Source organism: Panthera tigris, chromosome C1 (assembly GCF_018350195.1).
Source record: "Panthera tigris isolate Pti1 chromosome C1, P.tigris_Pti1_mat1.1, whole genome shotgun sequence".
Classification (NCBI taxonomy): Eukaryota; Metazoa; Chordata; class Mammalia; order Carnivora; family Felidae; genus Panthera; species Panthera tigris.
The window spans coordinates 144,913,626-144,923,445 of record NC_056667.1 but is presented as its reverse complement, the minus strand read 5'-3'; the positions used below and the strand labels follow the sequence as shown (position 1 = coordinate 144,923,445).

General features: G+C 51.7%; 1 protein-coding gene across 6 annotated transcripts; it reads left to right on the top strand.

The window, feature by feature from the left end:
* The first annotated feature begins 1,625 nt into the window (after positions 1-1,625).
* NR4A2 (nuclear receptor subfamily 4 group A member 2) lies at positions 1,626-9,613 on the top strand. 6 transcript variants are annotated; one of them, XM_042994462.1, is made up of 9 exons: positions 1,626-1,898; positions 3,541-3,664; positions 4,149-5,014; positions 5,813-5,942; positions 6,380-6,543; positions 7,438-7,640; positions 8,036-8,052; positions 8,157-8,214; positions 8,361-8,549. In XM_042994462.1, exons 3-9 carry the CDS (start codon positions 4,151-4,153, stop codon positions 8,446-8,448), a joined length of 1,524 nt encoding a protein of 507 aa, XP_042850396.1. In that variant the 5' UTR covers positions 1,626-1,898; positions 3,541-3,664; positions 4,149-4,150; the 3' UTR covers positions 8,449-8,549. The 6 variants fall into 6 exon arrangements, 5 of the variants coding, with proteins under 5 accessions (XP_042850396.1, XP_015391391.2, XP_042850395.1 ...); XR_001509877.2 differs by lacking the exon at positions 8,036-8,052 and having other exon boundaries at positions 8,361-8,381; XM_015535905.2 differs by having other exon boundaries at positions 4,327-5,014; positions 8,036-8,214; positions 8,361-9,613.
* Positions 9,614-9,820: the final 207 nt, after the last annotated feature.

Here is a 9,820-nt window from a genome sequence, read left to right as displayed (position 1 = left end):
CCGCAGGACACCTGATGGCTACGCCTCTCCAGCCGCTGGGGAGCGGGCAAAGGCTAGGGTGCAGATTAGAGCTGAGCGGCTCCGGAACGCGCCTGGTTCCGCGGCGCTTTTTGCCCATCCAGGGAACGCCAGGATGGGGGTCGGGGGAAAGTTGCCAGGGGGCTCCCGCAGCCTGGAAGCGAGCCCTGCCAAGGGAGGAGGGGCGGTTGGAACTCTTCGCGGGCAGAGAGGGGGATACCTCGGAAGCCTCCCTCCCCACGTCCCAGCCTCGTCCAGCCCCTTGGGTGAAGCCCGCAGAGGCCCGCCCTGCTCGGGCCCGAGGAACAGGGAAGGGGGCTCGATCCCGGGAGAGGTGGCCTTTCCTTTGCTAGAAAGCGCCTTGCGCCCTCAGCCTGGCGGGCGGATTGGCTTGCAAAGTGGAGTCGGCGGGGACTCGGGAAGCCGCGGGGGTGCGGCGAGCTGCCACGGTGCTCCGAGTCCCTCTCCTGGGAGGGCTAGACGCACAACTTTACGCTCGCGGAGATACCCCTCCCTCTCCCAATGTTTTGCCTCTCCCTTTTGGCTCTCAGATTGAGGTTTCGAGAGCCCTTGTGCTTCAGAGGAGGGTTGATTTGTGTCTCTACAACTCCTACTGGGGTACAAGTTGGTGGGCACCCAGGAGTGTCGAAAGTATTAGAGTTGGCGAAAGGTGAGGTTAGAGCCCCTTTCCGCCGCAGGCGCACCTGTTGCCCGCTGCTCGGCTGCATTGTCTGCGAAAGGAAAGTGGGCGACGCCTCATTCTGACTTTGGGGATCCCTGAAGGGCTGGGATGCTGTCTACCTGCTCCCCTCTCTTCCCCTTTCCACGCACCACATCCTCCCTTGCACGTGGGCACTGCAAGGAAAGAAGGGAACACAGAGAACAGGCCCTACCCAGTACCTTCCACCTTGGACTGTGTGTGTGTGTGTGTGTGTGTGTGTGTGTGTGTGTGTGTGTGTGTAGGAGGGGAGGGGAGACAGAGACAGAGAATGCCAACGCCAAAGGAGGAGGCCATGGACAGGAAAAAGGAGAAAAAGGATATGCATCGGACTAGGGAAATCCCACCCTAACTGCCTGAGCCCTTTGACCGTCTCGGGTTGTGGGACGTCTGTACGCGCTTCCGCTAATGAAGGTGACAGTTGTGAGTGCGTGAGGTTAGGACACTGCCAGATACACCCCACCCCTTGCTAGTCCAGGTGCTGGCTACCTGGCCCTCGCCAGCGTTCCCTGCCGCCCGGGCTTTTGTTGCACCCTCCCCCACAAGTGAGCCGCCGGGCTGCAGCGGTGGCCTGGGGGTTTGGGAGGTGGGGGGGAAGGTGAGGTGAGATGTCGCGGTGCTGCGGGCTGCGCGGACCTGAGTGGAGAGGTCACACCTCTTTCGGAAAAAAAAAAAAGAAAGAAAGAGAGAGAGAGAAAAGAAAAAAAGAAAAAAAAAAAAAAACCCAGGCTGGCGACCAAGGTGAACCCAGAACGGTTCCCACCTTAAAATCGGCCCTACTCGTGACGTCAGGTCGGAAATATACCAAAGCGAGAGCCGGCCAGGAGTCCGGGGAGCGCGGCGGCGCGGCGATTGGGCGGCGGGCCGCTGACGCGCGCTGACGCGCGGAGACTTTAGGTGCATGTTGGCAGCGGCAGCGCGAGCCACATAAACAAAGGCACATTGGCGGCCAGGGCCAGTCCGCCCGGCGGCTCGCGCTAGGCTCCGCGGTCCCGCTCGCCTGCCCAGGCGGCCGCCTTCTCCTGCGCCCTCCCCGCTCTCGGCCACCAGGCTACCTTCGCCCCTCTCGCCCACCCCTCCCCGACCCTGCCACCCGGACTCCCAGAGGGAACTACACTTCGGCCGAGTTGAATGAATGAAGAAATACGCGGAGAACTCCTAAGTGAGTAGACGCAGTCCGTGCAGCTCGAGTTCCCTTATCCTTCTCTCTTCTTTTGCACGTCTCTTCTTTCCACATGTGTGGGACAGGTTTTCTGGAAGTGGGCGCCAGAGGTTCGGAGCGCGAGCGGGGCGGGAGGATGGGGAATAGGTGCGTGCAGCCACAGCGGTCATTTGCCCGAACTCCAGCTTTGGCACTAGGGGGGAGTTGGCTCCCAGCAGGCTTCCAGGCTCCTCATTGGTGGACGTGGAAGAGAGACCTGCATAGTTTGGGGGAGCTGTGGACTTGCCCGGGGAAATGTGCCCAAAGTTTGCTCTTAGAGCAGAATTGATTGTTACCATTGGGCAGGGAGACTCCAGGTCCTGTATATACGAGGGTCTGGGACACTGCCCACAAAGGGACAGGGAGAAAGTTCTTCAGTTTATTTGTTGCTTGGGAACTGCGTCTCCGAGGCTGGCCGGATTGCCAGGGTTTCCTGGGTATTATTGAATAAGGGGTGGTGTTGCTGTTGGTACAGTGTCCTATTACTAAGTTGCTTGAAATTTCTGGTTTTGACACATGCCGTGCTTGTGTTTGTGAGTGCGTCAGAGAGAGAGACAGAGAGACAGAGAGATAGAGAGTAAAGAGTACAGTTATGAAACTGCGAAGTTACCAGGAGGTTAATATCCAGCACAGGCATATCTCTTAAGGGCTGTGGCTATCATGGGCCGCTTTCCTTTCTACTTTTTCTGATTAACCTTCCTCCCCATGAAGCAAGATTATGGGGGTGGGGGAAGGAGAACAGAAGGAATGGATATATTTGGCTTTCTTTTTCATTAGTAATAGGACTGTGCTCTAGAATGCCTTCCAAGTGGCAACATCTGAAAATTACTGGGACACAAGAATGCCTTGTTCCGGCAAGTAGGCAGATTGTGGAAGGCTGTATAGGGAAGGTGTTTGGCTTCCTATGTTGGGAAATGCTTCTAACCTCAGTGCCAACACCAGATAAGCAGTGTTTCCCTCCCTCTGCAGTTGACCTAAGATGCTCCTGGAAAAGTAGGGTCTCTGCCTCCCACCCCTTGGCCACTAAAGATGTTGAAAGGCAAATTTCCTGGGGAAAGTGAATGCCAATTCACCTGTATCCTCAACCCCAGTGTTGTGTCAAAATCCAGACGCTTCCATTCAGATCGCCTTCAGGGCTGCCCAGGCCTTGCTAGCATTCTGTAACCACAGGGGTTACAGAAAACACTTGATAGAAGTTTCCAGTGCTGCATTTTATTAAACTCTAGTTTCTTCTTATTTGAGTCTGAATTAAACAAAAATGGAAATGACACTACCCTCCCACCTCCATCTCTACCCCCCTGCATCTTAGCAAAGGGCCTAATTTATTACATCATAAGTATTAAATAAGTACATGAAGTACCTTTTCTCCTTCAGAACCCTCTCTCTGCAAGGACTTACACAGTGCAGTGGGTTGGCATTTCCTGTTGTTTACAGCCATCTCTTTTACACATTCATCTTAACTCCTAAGTTTGGTAAAGGCTACACATTAATTTCCAATGAAACAACCAAGGAAGGTATAGAAGGACTTGCCTGGTGACTCTACTGATGCCCAGATGAATCTGTCGGGAAAGTCACCCTGAAGCTTCTTGTGTCTGTGTTTCAGGGAGGAGATCCGACAGGCTGGACTCCCCATTGCTTTTCTAAAAATCTTGGAAACCTTGTCCTTCACTGAATTACGACACTGTCCACCTTTAATTTCCTCGAAAACGCCTGTAATTCGGCTGAAGGTTAGTGCAACTTTGTTTTTTTTCTTTCCCTCCTCCGAGTTCCCTGACCATCAAGAAACAGGGCGATACGATCTTCCTCAGCAAACTCTGTCACTTAAGGTTTTCCTGGCCCATCATCTTGGGGAACAACATTCTCATTGTGCAATTCACCCTCATTTCTAGAATGAGCCTGCTGAACCCGAGCTTCAAAGGAAAGGCTCATTTGAGCGGGACTGGCCGAGTGAGGGGGTGAGGGGGGAGGCGGTTGAGATATCCGGGAATGGAGACCCTCAATAGCTTTCTAGCTCTGGGTCTCCCTTGGACCAGCCTTTCCATGCCCTGCACTGTTTTGCTTCGCAGCATTCGCGCTCTCCGCCCTTCCTTTCGCGTCCCTACGTGCTCTCTGACCGCCACGAGCTGCCGGTGTAGCTCCAGGTGTACCCGAGCCCCGGGAAAAGTGTTCAGTTGACCAGGCTGAGTGTATATTACCCTGTTTCATTTCCAGCCATGCCTTGTGTTCAGGCGCAGTATGGGTCCTCGCCTCAAGGAGCCAGCCCCGCTTCTCAGAGCTACAGTTACCACTCTTCGGGAGAATACAGCTCCGATTTCTTAACTCCAGAGTTTGTCAAGTTTAGCATGGACCTCACCAACACTGAAATCACTGCCACCACTTCTCTCCCCAGCTTCAGTACCTTTATGGACAACTACAGCACAGGCTACGACGTCAAGCCACCTTGCTTGTACCAAATGCCCCTGTCCGGACAGCAGTCCTCCATTAAGGTAGAAGACATTCAGATGCACAACTACCAGCAACACAGCCACCTGCCCCCTCAGTCCGAGGAGATGATGCCGCACTCCGGGTCGGTTTACTACAAGCCCTCCTCGCCCCCGACGCCCACCACCCCGGGCTTTCAAGTGCAGCACAGCCCCATGTGGGATGACCCAGGCTCCCTCCACAACTTCCATCAGAACTACGTGGCCACCACGCACATGATCGAGCAGAGGAAAACGCCCGTCTCCCGCCTCTCCCTCTTCTCATTTAAGCAGTCGCCCCCCGGCACCCCCGTGTCTAGCTGCCAGATGCGCTTCGACGGGCCCCTGCACGTCCCCATGAACCCGGAGCAGGCGGGCAGCCACCACGTGGTGGACGGGCAGACCTTCGCTGTGCCCAACCCCATCCGAAAGCCCGCGTCCATGGGCTTCCCAGGCCTGCAGATCGGCCACGCGTCGCAGCTGCTGGACACGCAGGTGCCCTCGCCGCCGTCGCGGGGCTCTCCCTCCAACGAGGGGCTGTGCGCCGTGTGCGGCGACAACGCGGCCTGCCAACACTATGGCGTGCGCACCTGTGAGGGCTGCAAAGGTTTCTTCAAGGTGAGCGAGGACCGGGCGGAGGAGGCAGGTAGGGGCCCCCTAGTGCCGGGAGCCTCCGAGTGCGCGCTGCATCTGGGTGCAGGCAACCCAGTCCCACCTAGTTGGCCCAACTCCCGGGTCCGCCGAGGCGGCCCTACAGAGGTCCACGGACTGTGGCGGAGGCTTCTGGGTGCCTGAGAAAGGGAAGTAGAAGGCCGGGAGACCTGGGGTCGCATCCTCTGCACGCAGAAGACCCGGCAGGCCCCAGCCCGAAGTTGCTGGAGCCAGAGTTAGAAGAGGGTCATTTGCATGTGCTAGGAGCTGTCTTCTCTGTTCAGATTGAAATTGGTTAGGACAGAGAACCGTGTCTGAGCTAACCAAGTGGAACAGAATTCCCTATGGTCAAATTAAGTGATCTCTTTATTTCGCCATCCTGATTGAATAATCTTATCATTTTAAATAGAGAAGGTCTCCAAGGAATGTAAATAATATGAATGCCCACGGATTTGTATTTACTGAGCGTCTCCTTCTCCTTCTCTTGGCATATAAAACACAGCGAGGAGCGGCGAGGTTAGCTCAAATGTTAACGCTATCAATTTTCTCCTGTTAAATGCCCTGGGGTAGGAACACGAAAAGAAAGAGAAAGAAAAAGAAAAGGAAAAAAAAAATAAAGATAAAAAAGGAGTGGTGTATACGTGTTTGTTTGTGGGGAGGGAGTGTAGATCCCAGCCGTTGAGAAATTCTTCCTGGATCCCCTGGGTTGCTGGATTTTCAAAAAAAAAAAAAAAAAAAATCGGTCTGTATTGTCTCCTTTTGCAGCGCACGGTACAAAAAAACGCAAAATACGTGTGTTTAGCAAATAAAAACTGCCCAGTGGACAAGCGGCGCCGGAATCGCTGTCAGTACTGCCGATTTCAGAAGTGCCTGGCTGTTGGGATGGTCAAAGAAGGTAGGTCGGGACAAGCAGCCCACTCCCCGGTCTGCGCCCACGGGAAAGTGCTGCGCCCACCCCAGTCCCGTTTTCCACTTCCCAGAGCGGCGGGGGGGAGGGTGGGGGGGGTGGGGGAAGGTCTCCGGGTCCCCCCACCCCCCACCCCCATCAGAGTCTGGCCTCCACGAACCAGCAGCTGCCTGCTTGCCCATCCCGCCCTGCAGAAAGCAGCCAGGCCCTTCTCGCCTTCAACCCAACGACCCATTTGGAAGAACACATAAAACCACCCCACATTTTTGATGCTTCTCGTCAGTAAAGGCTTTACAAGCAGTGGGACCCTGCGCGGCCCGGCCCGGCGGCCCGGCCCCGGGGCTGCGGCCTTCCCCCGGGAGGGGCCGAGGCGGCAGCTGGGTCCCGCTAGGGGGAGCGACGCTAACCCGTTTGTTCCTTTGCAGTGGTTCGCACGGACAGTTTAAAAGGCCGGAGAGGTCGCTTGCCCTCGAAACCGAAGAGCCCACAGGAGCCCTCTCCCCCCTCGCCCCCGGTGAGTCTGATCAGTGCCCTCGTCAGGGCCCATGTCGACTCCAACCCGGCTATGACCAGCCTGGACTATTCCAGGGTAAGAAGCTGGCGGGGGTAGCATGTGGACAAACCGACAGACGGGCAGGACCCCTTCCCACACCCATCACTAGCCCCCAGCCTCCAGCAAGGCTGTGGCTTTACAGCCATGGGCAGAGCCGGCAGCACACAGAGCCACAAACAAACCATGTTGCTGGGAGTGTAGACCGGAGGACAGAGGAAGGAGGAGAGCACAGGCCACAGTGATCACATCTCTGGGAGCCCTCCTTCTTACTGCCATCGCACGCACACACATGCTCACACACTCATGCCTCTAATGCCCAAACCACAGGCTGTACAGAACGCTCCCCCCGCCCCACTTGGTTTTGATCCCCAATTTTCCACAGAGACGCTTTAATCCTTGTCCCCTGTGGCACTGTCAGGGTGGGGGATGCCTGCTTGGGGGTCGGGGAAGGGAAAGAGAGAGGTAGAAGGAATGGCAGCGGGGTGGGAAATCAAGTGGTCAGATTCCTTTTTTACCCCAGCTGTGAGAAATGTGTGGGCTTTAATTGGAGGAAGTATGTCGGGCAAACCAAGAAGCCACTGCAATTTTATTAAGATTTGCAAAGGGCGTCTCTGCTCGAGACCCACTCTGGGACTGGCATGAATACTAACGTGTCAATTGTTTTGTGGAGATAAGAGTGAACGTTTCCCAGGGCTGGATGGCACTGTATTTAGTCTGTATGGAAATGGTAATTTACATATTTAAAGCAGCGACCTCATAGCACCATCCCTAATTGAATTAATTGCCCCGGAACATCTAATTTCCTTACTGGTCAGAGAGAGGTTTAATTGTTATAAAAACCTGGCTCCCCTACTAGAAGCGGGGTTAGCAATTTCACGGGTTATATATTTTAGAGAACCTCATTAAGTGCTTTTTAAAATGAAATTCCAGTTCCAGGCGAACCCTGACTATCAGATGAGTGGAGATGACACCCAGCATATCCAGCAGTTCTATGATCTCCTGACTGGCTCCATGGAGATCATCAGGGGCTGGGCCGAGAAGATCCCGGGCTTCGCTGACCTGCCCAAAGCCGACCAAGACCTGCTTTTCGAGTCTGCTTTCTTAGAACTGTTTGTGCTGCGATTAGCGTACAGGTAACGGAGGAGGCAATCCGGGGAGGCTGGGAAAGGAGGAAGAGAGGAGTCAAGAAGGGAAAGAAAGAGACAGGGGAATGAAAGGGAGGGGGGTGGATGAGAAAAATACAGAATAGGAAAATGAAAGAGGGAGAGAAGAAGGAAAAGACAGTAGACAAAAGAAGAAGGGAAGGAATGAGCCCAGAAGCCTTGGGTGAATGGAATGGAAGTGGGATAGGGGGCGTTCTTGATTGTTATGAAATTAAACCCTTTCAAGGTCTACTGGTCTACATTTTATTAACTCTTCCGTAATTAGGTGCCTCTTAAATCCCTCATTTATTGCTCTTCAAGTAATTAGTTGTTTAGCTTTTCTCTCTCTCTTTTTCTCCCCTCTCTCTCTTTGGTATTAATTGCAGGTCCAACCCAGTGGAGGGTAAACTCATCTTTTGCAATGGGGTGGTCTTGCACAGGTTGCAATGCGTTCGTGGCTTTGGGGAATGGATTGATTCCATTGTTGAATTCTCCTCCAACTTGCAGAATATGAACATCGACATTTCTGCCTTCTCCTGCATTGCTGCCCTGGCTATGGTCACAGGTCAGTACCTCAGGTGCAGGGCACTTCTCTGAAACTGCCCAGAGGGGTCTATCGCGATTTTCCCTTGCCCCTGAGCGGCCATCGTCCTGCCAGCTAGCTAACTGCTTTGTGTGTTCCTCTTTTGTTTCTGATTGTGTTTTCTGCAGAGAGACACGGGCTCAAGGAACCCAAGAGAGTGGAAGAACTGCAAAACAAGATTGTAAATTGTCTCAAAGACCATGTGACTTTCAATAATGGGGGGTTGAACCGCCCCAACTATTTGTCCAAACTGTTGGGGAAGCTCCCAGAACTTCGTACTCTTTGCACACAGGGGCTACAGCGCATTTTCTACCTGAAACTAGAAGACTTGGTACCACCGCCAGCAATAATTGACAAACTTTTCCTGGACACTTTACCTTTCTAAGACCTTCTCCCATGCACTTCAAAGGAACTGGAAAGAAACCTAAAAGTATCCAGAGGGGGCAAGTCACAAGGCAGAGATATCCCCATGAGCTGTCTCAGCTCTAGCTGGCCCCCACCCCCTCCATAAAACCCCAGCCCCTCGATCCCTAAAGAAAACAAAAACAAAAACAAAAAACAAAACAAAAACAACAAAAACTGTTGCTATTTCTTAACCTGCAGGCAGAACTTGAAAGGGCATTTTGGCTCCGGGGCATCCTGGATTTAGAACACGGACTACACACACAGTGGTATAAACTTTTTATTATCAGTTTAAAAATCAGTTTATTGTTCAGAAGAAACATTCCTAATGTCTGATGGGAAATGTTTGGCCATGTTTGGTTGTTGCCATTAAGACAAATGTAACACACACACACACACACACACACATGCACACACACACACCTCACACATTGTAAGGGGACCCACAAGTATTGCCCTTTAAAAGACTTCAAAGTTTTCTGCTGTAAAGAAAGCTGTAATATATAGTAAAACTAAATGTTGCGTGGGTGGCATGAGTTGAAGAAGGGAAAGGCTTGTAAATTTACCCAATGCAGTTTGGCTTTTTAAATTATTTTGTGCCTATTTATGAATACATATTACAAATTCTAAAAGATAAGTGTGTTTGCAAAAAAAAAAGAAAAAAGAAAAAAAGAACTACACACAAAAGGGACAAGCATGTTGATTCTAGGTCGAAGATGTTATAGGCACTTGCTATTTCAGTAATGTCTATATTATATAAATAGTATTTCAGACACTATGTAGTCTGTTAGATTTTATAAAGATTGGTAGTTATCTGAGCTTAAACATTTTCTCAATTGTAAAATAGGTGGGCACAAGTATTACACATCAGAAAATCCTGACAAAAGGGACACATAGTGTTTGTAACACCGTCCAACATTCCTTGTTTGTAAGTGTTGTATGTACTGTTGATGTTGATAAAAGAAAGTTTATATCTTGATTATTTTGTTGTCTAAAGCTAAACAAAACTTGCATGCAGCAGCTTTTGACTGTTTCCAGAGTGCTTATAATATACATAACTCCCTGGAAATTACTGAGCACTTTGAATTTTTTTTGTTTTTTTTTAATGTCTAAAATTGTCAGTTAATATATTATTTTATGTTTGAGTAAGAATTTTAATAATGCCATATTCTGTAGTATTTTTCTT

Excerpts from the sequence above, each read along its gene's own strand:
- NR4A2 (XM_007078494.3), top strand. The coding sequence starts at position 4,151 with ATGCCTTGTGTTCAGGCGCAGTATGGGTCCTCGCCTCAAGGAGCCAGC. Across the intron at positions 7,641-8,035 it reads GTGCTGCGATTAGCGTACAG|GTCCAACCCAGTGGAGGGTA; the intron begins GTAACGGAGGAG and ends TATTAATTGCAG. Across the intron at positions 8,215-8,360 it reads TGCCCTGGCTATGGTCACAG|AGAGACACGGGCTCAAGGAA; the intron begins GTCAGTACCTCA and ends TGTTTTCTGCAG.